The sequence below is a fragment of the Sarcophilus harrisii genome, chromosome 1, assembly GCF_902635505.1.
Source record: "Sarcophilus harrisii chromosome 1, mSarHar1.11, whole genome shotgun sequence".
NCBI lineage: Eukaryota > Metazoa > Chordata > Mammalia > Dasyuromorphia > Dasyuridae > Sarcophilus > Sarcophilus harrisii.
In genome coordinates this window covers 502,760,803-502,784,406 of record NC_045426.1, presented here as the reverse complement: position 1 = coordinate 502,784,406, position 23,604 = coordinate 502,760,803, and the positions used below count along the sequence as shown (strand labels likewise).

The following is a 23,604-nucleotide window of genomic DNA, read 5'->3' as shown; positions in this document are numbered from 1 at the left end:
AAAAAATAAATGTAAAATTATAAAGAACTAATTTGGCCCAGGAAAAGAACTGCAATACTTATGGACCCAGGGGTACAAAGAACTCCTCAATGTATGAAAGTCCAGGGCAATCAGAAGCCTACATTCTCTGGGGATACCCAGAAACCTGTGGATTTGGATAACTTGTTTCTGACTTAAGAGGAGAAAATAAAAATAAGAGCAAATCAAAGATGCAAAGTGTTTTCTTTAAAAAAAAAAAAATAGTATAACAAAGAAAGCCACTGTGCAGGGGGGGACCTTTTCATTTAAAGAAAAAAAAGCATTAAGTTGCTGATGTGTAAATCAAAGGAAGCAGGTATTTCAGTTGGTTTCTTCCTCTGATGAAAAAGCAGGTAGCCCACACTTCCCTACTGGTACAGCTCTAGCTAATGGGCAGGTTTTAAGTAGCAGCAATTAGAACAAGCATTAATTAAGGAATTAAATGTATCTTAATCACCAAATACTTGACAATTTAAGTTTTAATGAACAGTAATTAACCTGCAATTACCTGTATTACATGCAGGCTACCATTGTGATTTGTAGAGTAGCATACACAGTAGCTTGCCATATATAGTAAGTAGAAGCTGCATAAATGACTACAGGTTGGAATACCTTTATGTAGCAGCTGAGAAATCTTTTTAAATTCTGTTAAGTGGCTGCTGGAAATAACAAGAGGGGAAAGGTTATGAAAGTTATGGATGCCAAAAAACACATTGTTTATCAAAAATAAAGAGGGCATTTGTCTTTATTTATGTTGACAACCTACCAAATAAATAAAAGCCTCCAAAATTTAGATCTGAACCAAAATGACAAAGTATTCAATATTATCAACAAATGACAATTTTAAAAAGTATTTAGAAATAAAACATTTTCCATATATGTACTGCTGATAGAAACCAAAAAATTTATGCTTGCTAGTATTCTGCATATTTCAATTCAATATTTAGTAAAACATGCATAGCAGTGTTTTAAGTACTAAAGATAGAAAGATTTAAAATGATGTGCTTCCTGTCTTTAAGAAGTTTATACTCCATGCTCAAGCAATTAGGATAAGCTCTAACTTCCCAACTATAATTCAAAGGGCAAAATAATAACTCTTTATCCTCTAACTCTCTGGTCACAGAGTAGTTTGAAAGTTTCAAGTAGAGATAGGACCCTCCGTTCTTCAATGCTGAGATTGATGTGGTGCAGCCCTTAGGAATGATGCAGTAATAACCTCCAAACTACCTAGCCACTTGTAAACTTTGTCTTCTAAACTGCAAGCCATGTTCCTCCAACTACTTGCTGAATGTGGATCTCATCCCCTACCTGATCCCAAGAATCAGCACCTCCTGGATGCCATTGCCAGTCTCTTTAAATTACTCATCTTCCCTTGTCACTCTGGACCCTGCTAAGCAGAGATAGCTTTCATGGTCCCTTCTAGCAGGAGGTAGGTCCAGAAGATGAGACCTTCATCCCTTTGCCCCAAATAAATTTGGGTTCCAACTGTTTGAGGAAGGGAATGATGTGGTGCAGACTTAGGGATAATGGAGTAATGACTTCCAGGCTACCTGAAAATGATATAATATACCACCTAGATAGACTATCTTGAATTAGGAATGTTGTATTTTTAGGCCAGGGGATGGCCAGTAGACTGTGTAAGGCTTGCCAAATCATTTGGTCTGGCTCTGCCAACACAATTTTAGGCAATAATGAGGTATAGGTATAACAATCTCCCATTGCTTGAGTTGTATAAGTTGATATAAGATAGCCTGCAAATGATATTATAAATATCTAAATGGTCGTTGGTAGAAAGAAAAGGGTTTCCCATTCCCGCATTAGGCTATTTTGTCTTAGTTTACCCTCTAAACTAAAATATAAACCAAGATGCAAAGTCCAAAAGATTGATGGCTGTCAGATAACAGTCTGCTGGCCAACAATAATGGAATGTTTGAAGCTAATGAGCATGAATGAAGTGCTTAAAATTAATTTAGGCACAATACAAAATCAGATATCAAGTACTTGACCTGGTGATATTTCAAGCCTAAAAACAAATTTCTGGAGGGTCCCTCAGCAAAGGATGTAATCAGAACTCGATTTATTGTTCTATTGATTACTAAGACTTTTAAAAAGAAATATTTAATAATATGACTTAAATGTAAAATATATTGTGAGTACATCTCCCTTCATACACACATATACTGAGTTCATTGTTAAACATTTACCAGCACATATCCCTGTTTATAGTATAATTTCTTATTTTTAGAGAGCAATGTAGTAAGGGAATAGCTCGGTGATGTAGTTGGATAGAGCACTGGTCTGGAGTCAGAAAGATCTAAGTTCAAATGCGATCACAGATACTTACTAGATGTGTAACCCTGGGAAACTTAATTCACCCTCTTTGCCTCATTTTCTTCACCTGTTAAAATGGAGAAGGAAATGGCAAAGCATTCCAGATACCTTTTCCAAGAAAACCTCACTGGGGTCAAAAACTTTCAAACAAAGCTGGAAAACAACTGAATACCAACAACAACAAATGATAGAAAAATGTCCCGAATCTGAAGTCAAAACTAGATATCAACCTTACCACTAATGACTATTAATCTCTCTGGCTTCAGTTTATTCAATAATAAAGTAGTAGATGGACTCAAACTCTGGACCTGTGATCCTATAATGTTTTCCTTTCAGATCCATATTTAAGTTGACATAATTATCAATAGTAAATAATCCACTTAAGAGGCAAGATTTTAAGTGAATCAAATAACTAGAATGAAAACAAAGGATCAGTTCTTGGGAGCCACATCAGTGGCTACTTCCAGCCTCTCAGCTCACAAACAGTAAGGGAGTTGAATAACTGATCAGAAGGAGATTACAGGGGTGTCTGTGCTGTCACTGAGGCAGGATACTGTTGTTTTTCCCATACTTGGATCCAGGTCACCAGAACATCAGAACTTGTAGCCACAGTGGAGCAGGGACTCTCCTCAGAGTTCCAGGACAGAAAAGAGTTCTTGGGTCTTTCACAGGTGTAAACACACCTCTCCTTGGATCATAACACTTTGAAAGAACTGAAAACTTACAGATTCCTAGAAGTATTTTTGAAAACAACTGCACAACAATCCCTGAAGCTTGCGACAGTGAATCTTTCACAACTGGAAGACTTTTAACAAAGAGTTAAAAATCAAGCAGTAGGCTACGAAAATTAGCAAACCATAGAAAAAGGAAGTTACTATGGTGATGAGGAAGTTCATAACACACACTCAGAAGACAACAAAAGTTAAAGCTCCTAAATCCAAAGCCTCCAAGAAAAAAATTAAATTGGTGTCAGGCCATGGAAGACCTCAAAAAGGATTCTGAAAATCAAGCAAAAGAAGCAAAAGAAAAATTGGGAAGAGAAATATAAGTGATGCAAAAAATGATGAAAAAATAGTTAATAGCTTAATAAAGGAGACAAAAATATTGAAAAATAACACCTTAAAAACAGACTAGATCAAACAATAAAAGAGGTACAAATATTATTTCATTTATTTATTACAAAAACTCTTTGAGGTTCTTTTAAGTATTACCAACCGCGTTTTATAGTTGAGGAAACTGAGGGAAACAGAGATTATGTGATTTGTTCTAGAATTATACAATTAGTGAGTGCCCAGAACTGGATTTTAATTCAGATCTTCTAGATAGAGGGCCGAGTATTCTGTCCATAGGCCACCCAAAAATTTCTTACCTGTACTGCACTCCTGGATATTGTTCTCCAATTAATCTAAAGAACTAATAATCTCTGGTGATGTGTTGGTGGATGAATTTAATTTTAACTTCTTCTCATTTAGCATGTATGTGTGTGTGTGTATATGTGTATACACGGGTGTGTATGTGTGTGTATATACATGTATATACACATATCTATCATGTCTTTATCTTTATCTATCTATATACCTTCTAGATACAATGCTTCAATGTAGTTATGAGAAGGTGATAAATATATATATATATATATATATATATATATATATGTATATGTATGTATATATACATGTTTATCCTTCTCTCTCTCTCCCCCCCTTCTAGAGACAGTACATCACTGTAGTTATGACAAGGTAAGAATATATTTGGGGCCAGATGATCCATTCAGGATCAATAAAATAACATCTAAAATGCTGATGTCAACTATTCTTCAGAGAAAAAATGTAGGACCACATAAGGCAGGCCCTGACTCTATATACTTTTAAAATTTCAGAGAATTTATATGAAAGACATTTATTATTAATTTGATCATATAACATTGTCTTTAATTTTTATTAGCAATGCCTAGTTAGTATTAGGGATTGTAAGTTAGCTCCAAAAAACCTTTTAAAAAGATTTTTTAAAAGTATATTAAGATATAAATATTTATATTAAATTCTACTTCTTGCTAAAACTCAATTTTAATTTAATATATATTGAGGGTAAATTATGTGATATAGTAGAAAGAGCATTAGACTTAAGGTCAAAGGGCCTGGCTTAAATTATAGGTCTGTCATTTACAACCTATATAATTTTAGAGAAGTTACAAACTGAGAACCTTGGTTTCCTCACTTGTAAAATGGCAATAACACTATTTGCACTAGTTACCTTTCCATAGGATTGTTGAGGGAAAGCCCTTATATAAATTTCCTAGCTCTCTATTCAACTATGTAAAAGCTCAAAATACTCCCAACATAATAGCTTCAAGATATAAATTTCATCTTCCTTCTCATGTTCTTAAAACGTCAGTTAACAGTTTATCTACAATCTCTACACAGGCTTTGGAGGAGTCTGGTGCCTCTTGGACACTGTATTAACTAAATACACTTGACATCTAAGTTGTAGACCCTATGACTTTGCTCATCGTGGCTAAAATGTCTTCTCTTCAACTTCTCTTCCTCACAGCTTCATCTAATGAAATGCTTGCCTTTCTTCAAGGTCTAATTCAAGTCACACATCATCAATGATTTCTCTCTTGTACCTCCCATTCACTTGGTGAAAATAATCTATCCCTTTTACAAATTTCCCCAAAAAGCCTCTTAGATATGTCTTTTCTTTCCTCCTGAAGTAGAAACTCTATGAAGTGTATTACAAAAAGAAAGCACTGGACAAAACAATGACTAGCACTGTGAAAGTGGGGTTATATTTTCTAATTACTTAGTATTTGAAACAATAGATTTACACAATAGTTATAGGAAAATATTTAAAGGAAAAATCTAGAGTGTCATCATTCCCTAAAAAATGCAACCAATAGTTACTGAATAACTTTAATGGAGATCTTATATTGTATTGTTAGTATTTAATATTATTAGCATTTAATAATCAAAATAATTCGCAGTAATATATAATAATAGTCATAAGATTCAACAGATTTAGAGTCGGATATTAGAGATCATGTAGCCCAAAGATACCAAATACTCTTCTTTAGTCCAGGTGTCAAACTGAAGGGTACAGCCCAAATCAGATTAAAATATAATTATGAAATGTTTAACAAAATAAATAAAAAATACAACAAGAACAACAAAAACAAAGTCTGATCTCTCCCAGTTGTCAAGAAATTTAGCCATCCCTTTAGCATAGTTGACTTTCACAGCCAGATGTAGAAAGCATTTTTAAATAAAAAGAAATTAAATGCTTCAATTTGGATTATATCCCAGCTTACTTATACTAATAGATATTTTAAAAATTAAGCTCTTAACTGTCACTTAGCAGTCTTCAGAGCCAAAGTTATCAGAGTTAAATAGGATGAAAATGTCCTACGGTTTTAATAACTGTAGCTTAAGTGAATACTGTGTGGACCACTGAGCTTGGCTACAGTGGAAAGAGAATTGAAATTCAAGCCAAAAGATCTATAATTAAATCCCTGTTCTGCTACTTACTGCCTGCTCTTAAGTTGGGGGCAAATCCCTCAATCTTTCTGGCTCTCGGTTTATAAAGTTATGGAGTTGATTAGATAGCCTCTGTGTTCCCTTCAAACTTTAGATCTACGATCTATTCATTTCCATTACAAAAAAAAGTAGATTGATATTTGATACTAGAAGTCTTCCCACACCGAGATGAAATAATTCATTAAATTATAGTATAAATAGTAATAAGTAACAACGAATAAGTAAAGGTATTATTTTAATATTTGCCACATGTTGTGGTTGTAATTGTTCAGTCATGTCCAACTTTATATGACCCTGTGAACTTTGTTCATGAGGTCTTCTTGGCAAAAATACGGAAATAGTTTGCCATTTCCTTCTCCACTTTCCCTCATTTTACAGATGAGAGAACTGAAATAAATAAGGATTGAATGACTTGTCCAAATTTGTGTCTAAAACCAAATTTGAACTCAGGTATCCCTGACTCCAGACCTGGTGCTCTCTCTATTATTGTACCACCACCTAGATGCTCATATGTTATTGTAGCATGTAATGACATATTATATGTATAATAAATAATAATATGAAATAAACAATGGGGTATTTATTTCCACTCTTCCCCGGTCCTTCCTATTTCTCCTTTCTATCCTACTACTAAAAAAATTTATCATACATATAAAGTTGGCTAGAACAGGTCTCTTTCAAAAGGTCAGTACCTCAGTAAACACAGAGAAATAATTTTGAAAAAACAAAGCTCCTCTTTGAGGGTATATGATGACGTACCTTATTGACAAGATACTGTGACTTCATTCATTTTAGATTGTAAAAATGCAACCCTCCCAAAAGAAACAAGAGAGCCTTTTTAAAATAACAAACAACAATATATATATTTAGGTTAAAAGCATTAACATATTTCAATTAATCAATTAACAAGCATTTTCTACTATAAATGAAAAGTGAAGTGTATGTACCTGATAAAAGTTGGGCCAGAAGGTACTAATTGCCAGTTCTGCTCTATTCCAGGTACCAGTAGGAGCTCCAGATATGTTCCAGATTGGATTCCCCAAAGGACCATTATTAACTTTTACATAAACATTCAATAGCCCAGGAAGGGAATGACTTTTGCTGGATACAAAGTAGTGAAAGTCAATGCAATGGGTGTCGTTTTCTTTAAGCTGGGGTAAGAGAAGATGTGTCCTTTGTAATTCTGGCCTCCCAGATGTGTTAACCAACATAAAAGAGCCTGTCAAAACAAAATAAAAAGCAATTAGATCCACAGTCACAAATTCTGGTCACTATTAAAAAGTCATATTGATGGAGAAAAGGACACTTTTTTATGTGCTATTATTAAGCACAGTTCCCGACACATCTCTCATTCTTCCCCCTCATATACATTACAGTCCAGATACCCCTAGATTTTGTCTTACACACCAGCTGTAGGATTCTTAGAATTTCTAAATTTTTCCATAGGCCCTGCAAATGATTCCTTTATAAATGATATCACTCTACAATTGAGTTTCTGTTGTGAGCTTCTTGATAGCAGACACTGAATCAGTTTTTCTATCTGTATTCCTTAGCACTCACTGTGCTTGGTTCAAAATAAGTACTTAAGAAGGGCATTTTCATCCATGGAATAATTAATTCCTTTCTATTAATTAGTAGTCACAGTGTCATTAAAGGTGAAATTTAATAAAAATGCAAAATAGGTCACAGAGAGATAAGGAAGCAACTTTACTAGACCTCCATAAAAAGTTAGTGACAGAGTTAGAATCAAAACCTTAAGGCTCCTGTTTTCCAGTCCATTACTTACACTGCTTCAGTCAGTTGCCTCTAAGTTACCTCAGCTGCCACTTAAGCACTTATGAAGAAAACAAACTACTACTCTCATTTATTTATTTATTTATCTATTCATTCTTTAATCATTGCCACAGAGCTGAAGAAAAAGAAAATCCCAATAGCTATTTGAAAATAGGGCAGTCCCCCCCCTCAATGATGAATCAAAGCCTTTGTTCTCTAACCAGTCCACTGTTGTCTAATCAGTCAGCCAGCCTTTTTGTATTTTCTATATCTACCACCAGCAAAAACCTGTAGGTTTAGTTCTGTATTTTAACTTAGAAAAATCATCCTTAGTAAATTGCACAGAGTTCTGAATACTAGACTAAGTAATCATAATTGTTCAAATCCTGGTATATCTTCATACTAAGAAAAGTCTGGAGGAAAAAAAAAAACTATTAATATAATCTATAATATTTTCTGGAACAAAGTCACATGGGTTTAATTAGAGATTCCACTCATTTTCCCCACTTTTAAGTGTTCTATATTTAACAAAAGATATTAACAAAAATGAATTTTACAGCATACATGTAAGCAAAAATGCAGAAGATAAAAATAGCAATGTTGTTACTCCCTTAATTTGTACTTTGAAAAAAAAAATGTGTAACTGAAGTTCAAGCTTTCTTATCAATCCTCTGTTATTGTCATTTTATGAAAATGTTCATGTTTGCTTTTATTAATCTCAGTATGAAAAGAAATTTTAAGATAAAAAAACAAAAAACAGAACACACCCTCTCAAGGAGACAACAGTAACAACAATCAGCAGCTCTTCCTCTCCCCCCACAAAAAGAAAGAAAATTAGGGCATTTGTCCTTCACCAGAGTCACAAATCTGAATTGTTATGGCCAAGGGTAGCTCAAACTGTGCAGAGGGCCAAAGGCAGCCAAAATACTCCCACATCAATTTGTTAATCCTGGATACAGGCCATTAAAGTGTGGATTCCACTGTGAGGACCAGGAGGCTGACAGAAGAGGAGCTCTACCTGGAATACAGACATGAGAGAGGAAAAGCAGAACATCTGGTAGCTTCTTATTTTAACTAATTCCTCTTGCCAACTATGTACTAAGTTCTGTACCACTAAAAGACCAAAAGAGCTTTAAACATACTTTTAAATTTCTAGCAAATTGAGGCAAAATACCATTTACTCTATTTGAGTCAGGATACTGCCTGTATATCAGTTTGAGATATATTCTGTGGAGATACATGATTAATGTACTGGATTGTTTCCTTGCTTTTTATTTAAAGGGAGGATCCAATGGAAGGTAATTGGGAAATGATAATCATATAACAAAAAATCAACAATATAGTTTTTAAAGAAAGATCACTGACAGTGTTTCAGTGAATCACCATGTCTACTAATTCTTTTATTACCCAAGAATATACAATCATTTCTCTCATCCTGATTACTGGACCTCATTAAAAACACCTAGGTGCTTTCTTACTATTCTCTCTAATCACCTTGAGTTCCAATCAGCCTTATTATATAGTGATTTCTCCAACCAAACTGAAGTTGCATCAAAATTAACATAGGATTTGAGAAAGGATTTTTTAAAAACCTTATTTATTTTATCATTCCTGTGCTCCTTTATAGCCAAAGAAGAATTAACTCACCAACTATTTTTAAAGACTTCTATGTATTATTTCTATTCAGTTTCAGACAAATCATCTGTTTTTAGAAATTCTTCTATATGGTTGAATGTTTAATTTTCACCTTCTGTTTCAATGTTTTGACTGTGAGAAAATGCATTTTCAAAGAGTAATTGGGTTTCCCTCTGTACTTCCTTCTTTACCTCTCTTATTTTTTTCTCCACATAAGCCTTCCAACTGGGCATATAAATAAAAGGAACCATAATGCAAATTAACACACAAATTCTGTTTGTGTTCAGATAACAAAACACCCTGAAGTCATTGGTATCTAAGTAGTGAATAAAACCTTGTAGGCATTTGAAAAGGATTCTGAGTTGATAGCTACTTGTTAAAAAGTGACAGTTTTCAGATCTAGACTTTGAAGGTCTTTAAGAATAATTATCTGAGTCTCCTGAAATTAGAATAACTCTGTTATATGCATACAAGAAATCCACATCTTAGAATTTTAGAGGGAATTAAATTTAGCTTAATCATATCTAGTGGCAAATGCTTTTGATTAGTCCATCTTTTATCATTGTTTGTGACAGCAGTAATAACTGTATGTAATTAGTTATCCTTTTTCTAACCTATCATTATAATTTGTATTAGTCTATTGGAAGCTCTGGAGTTTAGGGGTTTTGGAAACTGCATGATTTATTTGGTACATATGAGAGGCTTTGCTCAGTGAATATAATAAAATTTCTATTATCTGGGCATAGTCAGCTAATGTCTGTTCTGGTTAATCAAATAAGTAAATAAAATTAATTATTCCTAATTATTCTACCTGATAAACTTTATGGTCTTTATGTCCATTACAAAATTTACCCTTTAGGTTTCCTCCTTTCAGACTAAATAAATGCAACTGTTAGGACATTTTACATAGGATACCTTTTACATACTATTATTTATTTTAATTTTCTCCTATATAGCCTCTCCAAGTTTTATCATCCTATCAAATTTTTTGAATGCCAGAGCATCAAGTAATAGTGTGATCAATTACCACAAAAACTAGCACAGCAAATAACTTTGCAACTGAAGCAATAATATAAAATTGCTTACACACACACACACACACACACACACACACACCATCCCCATCTCCATCATAGAGCTGGCAGAGTGGCTGCATATTTTTTGCAACCCTTAGCTTTATGCACATGAAATAAAAGCCTCACTTATTCACAATTTATCAGGGCACTGATTAGCTACATTGCTAATGTTAGTTCTGAGATGTATAGAAAACAGGGTAATAAGAACTTTGCTTGAAGTGGAGATAGCTTGGGGGAAGCACAGATTCTTTTTGTGTGTGTGTGTGATGGTTCCTCCAGTCAATGTACTGCCCCCATTCTCTTGTCCACCACCTATAGGGTAATGTGGCTGTGATACTTTTTCCCCCTGAAGATTTATCTTATCAGGGAATCCACATATTTGTCCTTTCATCCTTTTTTCAAGGAATTAGGAACTTGTGATCCATCATCCGCCAGGTCACAGGTACACTGATCTGGGGGACGGACTGTCCTGCATCCACCCAGATACTTTTCAACAAAATTTTTCCTTATGTAAGAATTCCTACAGAAGTTACATATTTGGGCATATTCAATTTGTACCTCATTGTGAACAAAAGACAGTTCTGTCATATTTGTTTTAAAAAATCATTAATACTTCAGTTATGCTTCTAGCCATCTCAAGCATCCATAGACAAGCTGGTGAACCAGGAACAGGATAAATGGAAACACAAGAGGGCTTCTGGATTTCTAACAGTAAAGAAAAGGTCTGTGTCATTAGGGGGAAAAAAGGTGAATTATCATCAAGCCTAGGAATATAGGCATATAAAAAGCTATGCCCTTGGGTATAAAAACTGAAAAGCAAGAGAAAACCTCAAAAGCAGAAAAGAAAAGATCAGGGATGGAAGATGCCATCAGCTGACTCAACAGTGGCAGGAATGAAGAAGCAGTGATCAGAAAAGTCTCTAACAGGAGATGTGGTAGCCAATCCCTAATAGCACCATCTTACTAAAACAAAAACAAAAAAAAAAAAGTGAGCACTCCAACTTCTTAGTCTGCTATTCAAGATCAAACTATATGGCAACCTACAACAGAAAGCTTCTAATACGTGTCTGGAAGCCTCTTTGATTTATATAAATATATACATATATATATATATATATATATATATACAATGATTAATAATCATAATCGTAATTCTGAGTTTTCAAAAAGCTTACACTTTGAAAGCTTACAATTTATGGTCATAGATCATAGATTTAAAACGGAGGAAGGGATCCTAGAAGTCATTTAATCCAAACTCTTCTTTTTATAAAATATCAAAGCATTTTTTCAATTATATGTAAAGATAGTTTTCAACATTCATTTTTATAATATTTTGATTGCCAATTTTTTTCTCACTCCCTTTCCCAAACAGCAAATAATCTGATGTTATATATGTACAATCATTTCAAATATATTACCATATTAGTCATGTTGTAAAAGAAAAATCAAGACAAAAGGGAAAAACGTCAAGGAAAAAAACAAACAAAAAAGGTGAAAATTATGTTTCGATATGCATTGAGTCTTCATAGTTTTCTCTCTAGATGTAGATGGCATTTTCTGTTCAAAGTCTATTGGAATTGTCTTAGATCATTGCACTGCTGAGAAGAGTTAAGTATTATAACTGATCATCACACAAGTTTGCTGTTACTATGTAAAATGATTACATTCACTTCACTTAGTATCAGTTCATGTAAGTCTTTCCAAGATTTTCTTAAATTAGCCTGTTCATCATTCAAAAATGAGAAAGAAAATAAAATGCAAACAAACAACAAAAAGAGTGAAAATGTTATGTTGTGAACTATACTCATTTCCCACAGTCCTCTCTCTGGGTGTAGATGGCTCTCTTCATCACAAGATCATTGGAACTGGTCTGAATCATCTCATTGTTGAAAAGACCCACGTCCATCAGAATTGATCATTGTATAATTTTGTTGTTGCCATGTACAGTGATCTCCTGGTTCTGCTCATTTCACTCAGCATCAGTTCATGTAAGTGTCTCTCCAGGCCTTTCTGAAATCCTCCTGCTGGCCATTTATTACAGAACAATAATATTCCATAACATTCATATACCATAACTTATTCAGCCATTCTCCAACTTATGGGCATCCATTCATTTTCCGGTTTCTTACCACAACAAAAAGGACTGCTACAAACTTCTGGATCAAAGAGTATATACAGCTTTATAGCCCTTTGGGCATAATTCCAAATTCAAGGCCTCCTTTTTAAAGAAGTGACTTGTTCAAAGTTATACAGCTAGTAAGTAGAAGGATCTTCCAATGTATGCATCTTTTCACCCACCATGCTGTTTTGTATGCAAGTAATAGTAAAACTTTGTCCATTGGAAAGGATGTGATAAATTTTGGAAATACTGCCATAAAACTGGTTAAAATAAACATTCAGTGTTCAAAGAACTAAACTTTGGTTACTTGGGAAGCAGATTTATTAAGCAGCTGACACATTTTCGTCCCTGTGCCAACCAGCAAGGATATAAATAAAACAAAAAGCTGTTCCCTGCCCTCAAGGAGCTTACATTCTAATGAGGAAGACAACATTACACAAAATTTTCATATAATTGCTGATTCATTGTATCTTGTAGATATACAATTTTCCATTTCTTTTGACTGTATCTCTATCTATAGAATTTGAATCACTTTTTAAAATATGTGTTTTAGGTATCCTATAATTCAAGGGATCTATGATCACCTTGATGTGGGTATTCCTTCCAATGGTACAGAACTCAGTTCATAACAGAATCACAGCATTTCAAAGTTGGAAGTGATTTCAGTGATCATCTAATAGTCTAAAGCATACTCAAAAAGAATGCTTTATAATATAGCTATCTAACCTACAATGAAGACCTACAATGAGGGAGAACCCACTGACTCCCAAGGGAATCTATTCCACCTTGGGATCACTCTGAATAATATTAATTTTTTTTTCATTAAGCCTAAATTATTTTCTTTGTAACTTCCACCCATGGCTGCTTCTAATTTTGTTCTCAAGGTCCAAAAATAACAAAATTGATTCCTTGTTCACAAAACAGTCTTTCAAATATTTGAGAAAAATCATCAAATTCCCCTGAGTCTTTTCTTCTCCAGGGTAAACATTCCTAGTCCCAAGGCCAAGTTTATTTTGAATTTTACCTTTAAAATGCTAGAATAAAAAGTCTTCCTTCAACCCGGAGTTATCTATGATTCTAATTAAGATGTCTTCACTACAACTGCTAAGATTACTAATGACGAAACCAAATGGCACCCTATTCTATTGAATAAAAAGCAAAAAATGCCTTGTGAAGGAAGCTAATTGGATATGAGAGTAATCACTACAAAGGAAAAAGACTATTCAGAATTTAAGACATGCCATTATCATTTTTTAAAAACCTCAGCACCAATTAAAGTTTTTCAGCAAAGTTGACAGATCTGCTGATGAACCCATTCTTTATCCAACGTTTATTCAAAATTGTTTGGGTCTTGATATCTTCCTATTACTTCTGTATTCCTACCAAAATTTTAACAACACACACAGTATAGCTCAGGGGTCCTCAAACTTCTTAAACAGTGAATTCACTGTTCCTCAGACAGTTGGAGGGCCGGACTATAGTAAAAACAAAAACTTTGTTTTGTGGGTCTTTAAATAAAGAAACTTCATAGCCCTGGGTGAAGGGGATAATTGTCCTCAGCTGCTGCATCTGGAAGGGGACCCATGGACTATCGCTCCTTGAAATATGCTGACCTTACCAATGAGTGGCTAATGCTTTAATTTAGAACCTTTGCCATATTATAATGATGAAGTGCTCTACCATTGTATTTTTTTCTTCTCTTCCTGGCTTCTGTGCTCCTAGGATCAGGAACCAAGTGTTCATTCACCTCACATTCTATCTCTTAACATGGATCCACATACACAAATGTGCTTGATGCCACAAATCTATATAAGCCTATCAACAACTTCATGCCTCCGTGATTGCTAAGTCATTTTAGTTATTACTGTATTGGTTATAACAATTGTCTTTCATTGTCTTTGAGACCAAATATTAAGAGGAGAATGACTGATTGATTTGATAGATAGACAATAGACATCTAGATATTCTCTTTAGAATTATATACCTCGTATGTATGCATCGTGTATTTACATAGTATATGCACTGTGCATGTATACATGTGTAGCAGTCTATCTTATAGACATGCATATATGTACTTATATGTGAGTATATGTGTACATGCATAGTATGTATATGTGTACATATCAAAAATTCTCAATAAAAGGATTTTTAAATTGCAATAAAAATACTTGATTATATAATAACAACTTAGGCAATTGTTATCCACTAGAAATAATCTCAGAGTAAAATTCAATTCAACAAGTTTTTATTAACTACTCACTATATGAAAGACCTCGGGACATAGTGGAAAGGACACTAGCCTCAAAGCCAAGAAGACCTAAAGATATGACCTGCTTCTAATGCATCCTGGTTAAATAAGCATGTCAAAGAATCTTTCAGATATCTAGGCAACTCAATGCTCTACATATGTTATAGTGAGGAGAGTTTCCTGACCTGGGGATTCTTTTTTTCCCCACCAAATAGTATTTTATTTTTTAAAATACATGCAAAGATAGTTTTCAATATTTCTCTTTGCAAAACCTTGTGTTCTAATTTTTTCTCCCTCCTTTCCCCTCCCCCAAGACAGCAAGCATTCCAATATAGATCAAATGTGCATTTTTCTCTATATATTTACATATTCATCATGCTGAGCAAGAAAATCAGATCAAAAATGAAAAATCATGAGAAAGTAAAATAGCAAAACCACACAAACAAACAAAAACAACAACAAAATGTTAAAAATATTATGTTTTTGATTCATACTCAGTCTCCATAGCTCTCTCTCTCTCAAGACACAGATGGGGCTTTCCATGACCTGGAAATTCTTTATAAGAATGAAATTACAGGTCCATTTGCTATTCCCTCTTTGTGAAGTGGAGATCACAAAGGCAAAAACAAATAAACAAAGGAACAAAAAACAATGTCTGACCTCAAAGAGCTTACATTATATGGGAGGATACCTACAAGTAGAGAGTTTTAAAAATATCATTTGAAGAGACAGCAAACACTAAATCCTTGAAGGATCTGAAAGTATTCCAATAAACTGAGACCAAAAGGAGGCTAAGGATTCACAAAAGTAAAGGCGAGGATGGAAAACATAGGAGGCATAGGGACTAGTCTCCACAAAAATAGAGGCAGGTGATGGAAGGCCAAGCCTTAGGAATAGCAAGTTGGTTTGGTCAGAATATAGAATACGAATAATAAGTATGGATAAGTGAGCCAGAACCAAATTGTGAGAGAGCCTTTCTTTTATTCCAGAGGTAATAGAAAGCCACTGAAAATACCATACTGCATCCAAAGCAGCTCTTTCCGTTAATGAACTTCATTTGTAGTATATTATTTATATTCATAGTTGAATAAATAAAAATGCACAGAAAAGGCAAATTAGACTCAGTTTATAAAGATTTACATAAATAAATCATATGACCTAAAACACATCAGCAGATACAGAACATGATGCCCTGTCATCTTGTAAAAGACCTTAGAGACTACTTGTTAGTGGAAGACAATAAGTACCAAAGAATGTCATGCAAAACAGATGAAATCCTATGGGTTCCATTTAGAAAAGTGATGGGCTTCCCCTTTCTAAGAAAAGTGAATTCTTAATGAGAATTAAATTGTGTTACAGTGTATTATTTAGATGCACCATATTAGCAGCTTAGCTAGAAAATATCTTGTATCTACTCTCTAATTTATGTGTAAAGAACTGGCTTAGAATAAAGTAAATACAACCTTTTAATTATTTGATGAAACTAATGACTGTCTCAGGAAATGAAACAAGTACTACAATGGAGTAGAGAGAGACTCATTTAGAAGGGTCTTAAGGGAGGGTTTAATTTCCCAGATATCAAGAGATGATTGACAACTTGGGAAAGTGACTTATTTTTGGTTCTAAATCCCAGAATGGCACAAGCCATCATAATATAAGCTTCCTCTATAGTCTTCCAAATTGCTGTCAATTCTGAGCTACCCACTGCTCCCTTTCATCTCCCTGTTCTCCCTTTCTCCATCATGGATCAGCAGAATGATGACATTTTTTTCTAAGATAAAATGACTGACTTAGCTTTAAAATGCAAAATACCAAACTCAGAAAGAAGTCAGTACACAATGGTGACATATAGTTTTGGATGGCAGATAAAAGGTCAATTATTATATCATTATGTAGTAGGTCTGAAAATAATGTGCATCTTTTATTTATTCTGGGGGAAAAATCCTCTTCTGCTAGGGTTATCTCTCACTACTACGTAAAAAATTAATTATTAAGAATTTATTATCTCTCTCATTCTTTGCCTCCCATTAGAAAACAAAGGGACTGGAGGAGGGGGGAAAGGCGAAAGAAGATCCTTAAAATAAATATGTATAGTTAAGCAAAACAAATTCAGTCATGTCTAAAATTATGTCTCAAACTGAACTGATTCCAAAACCTCTCTGTTAGGGGGTGGTTAGCATGTTTCTCTATAGATTCTCTGGAATCATGGTTGGTCAATAAATTGACCAAGTTGTTAAATTTTTCCAAATTCTCACTACTTCTTTCTTTCAATCTCTCTCTCAAAACTCCCTCTCCTTTGATGAAGGAAGTAGTATAGAGTTGACAATCCCCTTTTTGTTTTAGCAAGCTTATTGTTGTAAGCATCTCTTCTATGTACTGTCCCATCCTAGGGCCTGTAATCCATTGCTCTATCTTTTAGGAGGAGGGACTCAACATTTTGGGAGGGAAGGAATATCTGTTATCTTTGTCCTCAGCCAAATTTCTAGCCTGCAATTTAAGAGCATCTATGTGGTCTCCTAATAAGCAGATCTAATCCCTTAAAAAGAGTTTATTTTTTATGTCAGAGGACTTGGGTTTGATTTCTGCCTTCCTCACTTATTAACTCTGTAGTCTTGGTCAAGTAAATGAAAAAGAAAGACTTGATAGCCTCTGCTATTTCTTCTACTTCTAACATCCCAATCAAGTGATATCTGTATCACAAATTCATAGGCTTGAGAGTTAGATGAGATTTTTAGAATATTCTAAAATTATTTTGCATATCAGAAAATTGAGTCTCCAAAGGACAGAATGATGAGCACAGTCACAAAGTAAGCAACATCTGACAAAGTCAAAATTCTAATTCACATCCTCTGAACTCAAAGCTAATAATGCTTTTCTATCACACCAGGTGTCTCAAAAATTTCAGTAGAGTTTGAAGCTATTAAACTCAATTAAAGCTTAAAACGTAAGAAACTACCAATATAGAACAGTAATGACCTATCCCAGAGAATGTTAACTACCCTCCTTTCAGGCACAAGTCAAGGTCATATTGAAAACTATAAAAAATTAAAGTGATATAAGAAATACAGAAAGTTAATGGCAAAATGGGATTGGTAGGAAGTTTCTCAGTCTTGAGTGTCAACAAAGACAGCCTTTGAATGAAAAAATACTGGAGAAACTTTGCTGAATTCCAAAATTCAATCAAATATTCATGGAGCATCTCTGGGTAAAGAGCCTACTCTTTAGAATAAATTAATAGGTTGCACAAATGAAAATAGCAATCAGGATGACTAGAAGTTAAAGATCATTCTGTTTGGACTCTAAACCTAACACATATAAACACACACACACACACACACACACACACACACACACACACACATAGTAGACGTTTTATGTCAATTTTTGGAGCTATATCTTTAAACTATCTTCTCTAGAAAACAAAGGCATGTTGATTGAGAAAAAAGAAGTAAAAGAAAAACACTAAGTTTAATCTGTTCCTTAAAATATAACAAAGGTTCACTTTAAAACATGGATTTTAAGATTTTTTACTCTGTAAAATAAATTAAAAAATCAATGAATATCCTGGTTGCTTCCTGCTAATATTAATAATATTCACATGATTTTATTTTAAAATGCTATTTAAGGTCAAATTATTCAAAACAGATGTTCAATTTCCTTAGCTTGCATAACCTAAGAGAAGATAAACATTAACTTCAATATCCTAGAGCAGGCTGAGAGCCAGAAGTATATTTTTGATGAATCATAAATGCAAAGGATTAGGCTAACTGTACTATTTTCAAATACACATAAGAATGCTCAATACAAATGTTTTAGCAACAGCAATTGTGGAAAGCATTTACAGTATTCAGGATTTTTTTAAATTATATTTTCACTTTGCTAAACATACTTAACAAAAAAGGACATTTTAAAATTCTGAGACCATTGTATTAAGTATTATTGTGATATACAATGGATAAAGAATAAAATTTGGATTGAGTCAGTTTCCAAATGCACTTCCAACACTTAATATCTCTTAGCTCACAAGTTAGTCATTAACAAATTTAGTGCTCTTAAACAACAGCAACAAAAAAAAATTTAGTCTGGCATGAACTATTATTAATGAAGCCAACTTAGCTATTTGTAATCACCACTTCCTTTTCTAGGTATTCACTAATCATATGATTAATAATATGTTATAGTTTTTTTTTTCCTTCCAGGAATTCAGTAGCCCACAGTTAGCAATCTCCATTCTCTTCCTGCCATTAAAAGGAGCAGTTATCTTTCTCTTGTCCTGATATGTGTCTCTTCTATTCCTAAAGTATTTCATTAGCTCAATGATCACCTGTCAATTTTTTTCAAAACTTACAATATAATTTAAGAAAAGCTAATTGATTTACTATCTTTTAATTTATTTTGAATCTCAATTCCATGTTAACCATTTTTATTCTATCCTTCACATTACAAAGCTCATTATCTTTACCTGAGAAAACAGAAATAACCCAAAATTGGAACAGCTTTATCTTTCCTCTTTTATTAGTTATTATCCTATCCACCTGAAAGTGGCCAAAGGATGGTTATTTTTCATTCAAACATTATGTGTTTATGTCACCACTATTAGTATAGTCAATATCCTTAAAAAGCAAATAGGAAAATTTCATTTATAATTCACTTTTATAATTTAGCAAATATCAAATGTGTCTATTCAGGTGTGTACCAACAAAAATAGAGGTATGCAGACACAATTATAAGACTTGTAGGTGGTAATTTTAAAAATCTACATAGGTGAAAAGCAAGATGCTGCCAAAAAAAGGTATAATGCTTCACACACTAAAATATTTTTTTCCTGATAAAAGATGAGAGTTCTATTTTATAAAATGTGCCCAAGAGTGGCAAGGCTAATCTAAGTAAGTAAAGATCTGAAAAGCTAAGGGTTACCTTTTAGAATTCAACTTTCAGCACAAACAGGTCAGATGGTTTTAAACTAACCATTATTGGTAGAGGTTGAAAGCTACTTTACCCCTTTGAGAGTTAATAGCTATAGTAACAATTCTTTTAGAGAACATTTTAGAGAACATCTTTAAACCCTTTCATTAAGCAGAATTATCCTCCCTGGAGAGTATGGGGGCATAGAGGAGAAAGTAGAACTATGGAATATAAAAAGATTACTAAGGGGGGAGGGATTCTAAAGGGATAGACTATTAAAATTATTATTATTTCCTTTGGTTCAGCAGTTGAAATTTATGTAACTGTCAGAAATTACTGATCAACAGTGAAAATAAGATAAGCTAAGATTTTAAGGAAAATTATTTATCTAAACTCACCTACCTAGTAACTTCATCTATTTCAAAGGAGTCAAGAGCAAAAAATAAGAACAAGAAGACTTTAGAGCAGTGAAAATAACCATCATAAAATATATTCACTAAATTCATTATATTCACTCTACTTATAAGGGACTCCTTTAGTCTCAATGTCTTATAAATTCTTATATTCTAACAAACCAACAAATTAAAAGTAGATATATGAAGAGAAGCAAGATCAGACAACATTGGAATGGAGTGGGGGGGAACTGAAAGCAAAAAAAAAAAATAACTCTTAGCACACAATAATTCTCTGACATTTAGCATAAAAAAATACTTCTATACCAACCAGCTCAAGAGGTATTGTGATCACAGGCTTTATAGTTAGAAGTAGTGATTTTACATATAAAGAGATTTTAGTATCAAAAGATTGTGACCCATAACTTGGATCTCTAAAACTAGTAAGCCACCTAGCCTCCTACTCCATCTTGCCTACTACTCCATTAAGAGATCATGTAGGAGTTGTGCCTAATGATGACCAAGAAATATCAAGAAAGGAAAAATATATGATCTGTGTACTGGGATTAAAGTAGGACATATGCCTATGTGTATTCTGCTAATATTTCCACTCCTAGTCTCATGCTCCTGCTTAAATGGGTAACCTATCAGTTATCTATATACCCCAACTATAGCAAGATGACTCCCCCAAAATTTCCAAAAGTCAATTTTATGTTCCCTTCCTTCTGCTCTATTAAGTTCATAAGAGCAGGAACTGCCTTTTGCTTCTTTTGTAATCCCAGGATTTAGCACAGAGTCTAGAATATGGTCTTTTCTTAATAAATATTTAAGGATTGATTCAATTTCACTGACTTTGGTTATGCATAAATCAAATGAATGTGCTCTCTTCCTGGCACAAGAGAGAATGATTTTTAGCTTTGGGGAGGATGTTTATTTTTGCTTTTCTCTTTATTTTTAATCATTTAAGTTCTGATGATAAGTTGTATATTTTCAACAACAAACAAAAACTCTCAAATAGAAGTCCTAGAATATTTCTGGTGTTATTCAAGTAAAGAGCTAATGCTTCAATGAACCAGAATATCAGGCAGACAGGGAGTAAGCACCAATTTAAGATCCCTCAAAAAGCATCTCGGAGCTCAAGCTATTATTTCAGTCCTCATCCTCAGGAAAGGTCTAGCCCCTGAGTAAGCTGCCTGCCAGAAGATTTTATTAGCATCTTCACAGTGTTCAAACCCTAGCGGCCTCCTTCCCAGGCAGCATCTTGTCAAAGCAGTATACAGATTATAAATATCCTCATCATTCACTAAACTGACTTTGGGTCCCTCTAGACAGGAAGCATAAAATATCAGGTTCCTCCTCTACTCTTTAGGTGACTGACTGGGGTGGATTCTGAGCCCTGGAGATGCGGTAATAGCTCTACAGATAAAAGAAAATGACTAATGACCAAAGCTCCAGAATCTTTTCCTCTGCCACAGAGAGAAAACTGGTGGCTTCACTCTACCTTTACCACTCAGGTGAAACCTAAAAAGAAAGGCAAGGGAAGGAGGTGAAGTGTTTTATTCTTTCCTTCTCCAGATCATTTTACAGATAAGGAAACTGAGGCAAGCAGGGTTAAGTGACTTGCCCAGGGTCACACAATAAATAAGTTTCTGAAGCTAGATTTGAACTCATGAAGATGAGTCTTCCTGATTCTACATCCAGTGCTCTAGCCCTGTGCTACTTGGAAACCCTCTTCAAGGTCACAGAGCCAGCATACTGAATAAATTAGCCTTTGATTCCAAGTCTAACATATTTTCCTGCACTAGGCTCTCCTATAAGCTGGAATGATAATAATTTGGTGAAGATGGAAAGACAGCATTATCTTAAACAGATCAGATTTTATTTATTAAAGGCAACATGCCTTCAGAACAAGTGCAAATATTATTCGATTACTTGAATAAATAACAGGTTGAAAGGAATTCTTCTAGACAGGCTTTCTAAACACAATTCTTTCATAGGATCCCGTTTTTGCTTAATTTTTTTAAATTACCCCATATGTCAGGTAAACAATCACCGATGACCTTACATTTTATATTCATGCTGTTAGGATATTCACTAATTCCCTTTAAGAGTGGATCAGCATCTTATTATATATACTGTAGATGACAATTATAAAAGGATTAATTTCACTGGCTAATTACCAGTTGCTCAGTGATGGTAGCTTGTTACACAAACATGATTGGCCAGATGTAGAAGCCACAAATAAGATGCTGCACTGATGAATATGTTCAAGACCCAGCATATTGAAATGATTTTTTTCTTTGGAATTCTAATTCTATAAGCATTTCTCAGAGGCACTGGCTATAGAAGAAACTGTTGAGATCATATATTTGAGCCTCCTCATTTTAGAAATGAAAAAGAGATTTTTGAGGGGCCACATTGTTAGTGAATGACAGATCTGCATCTGGAATGCTCAAATAGCAAGTACTTTTTGAAATCAGGAACTACTGCATCCTTAGTGTTCAGCACAGTACATAACAAACAGTAGTACCTTAATAAATGCTTGCTACATTTAATTGGATTCTCACTCCACAGTACACTTGATGGCTTACACTGAAGAGAATGCCTTTAACATAGAATAGCAGGGGCCTTACTTAAGTTTATACCAATTAAACAAAAATTTATTAAGTCCCTAACAAGTTTTTTTTTAATTCACTGTACTAGATTAATTTCTAGAATTTTTCTTAATTATAAATGTATTTGTTGATGTTTATTTGTTTCTGGCTCTTCATGACCCCATTTGGGTTTTCTTACCAAAAATAATAGAAGGATTTGTCATTTCCTTCTGGAGTTCATTTTACAGATGAGGAAACTGATGCAAACAGGGTTAAGTGATTTGCCTAGGGTCACATAGCTAGTAATTATCTGAGGTCATATTTAAACTCAGATTTTCCTGACTCCAGATCCAGCACCTTATCCATTGCTCACTTGCTTACCCTAAATCTACAGTCCTATTATAATCCCCTAATGTTGGTCCTAGCCTGTCAACATATTTCACATAATTATTTGTTTTTTAAATTTCAAATATAATGAACATGAAATACTGTATATTATAACTATCCTAAAACTGTGGTTGGTGTTATATATATTGACTTGTCTGGGACTCAGATGTTGAATTGAATTTTATTTTATTTGTGGGAAAGGGGGTGTTGATGGTGAATGAGAGGGTTTCAGGAAGAAATCCAGAGTGTCAGAGTACAGCTCTATTGAAATCCCTGACATCCTCTAAATCATAAATGCTTTTGTGTTGTTTTGGGAAAGGAGGCTGCTTCTCTACACTTTCTACCATGTTGTCTTGACCCTTCTCCCCTCCTGAGCCCCAGACTTCCTTCCTGGTCATTGAGAGAGCTGCACATAACTGTATCAGAAATAGAAAGCAAAAACAGACAGGCCATTGTACAATAGGCAGGCAGCAGACACAATTGTTTTTTTCTTATTTTCTTCTTTCTAAGGGAACAAATTAAGTGGAATAAAAGGCTCAATTTTCTGTAGGCTCATCCTCTTACTTGAAGCTGGAGATGGCAAAAATGAGAAA

The 23,604-nt window shown here is 34.0% G+C and overlaps 1 protein-coding gene across 8 annotated transcripts in view; it reads right to left on the bottom strand.

The window, feature by feature from the left end:
* PTPRM (protein tyrosine phosphatase receptor type M) overlaps nt 1-23,604 on the bottom strand; it is a 936,902-nt gene that overhangs the window by 577,952 nt on the left and 335,346 nt on the right. For all 8 annotated transcript variants that reach the window (XM_031953603.1, XM_031953648.1, XM_031953697.1 and 5 more), the window contains exon 3: nt 6,830-7,101. In XM_031953603.1, coding sequence (XP_031809463.1) covers nt 6,830-7,101 — 272 coding nt within the window. The remainder of the gene's footprint in view (nt 1-6,829; nt 7,102-23,604) is intronic.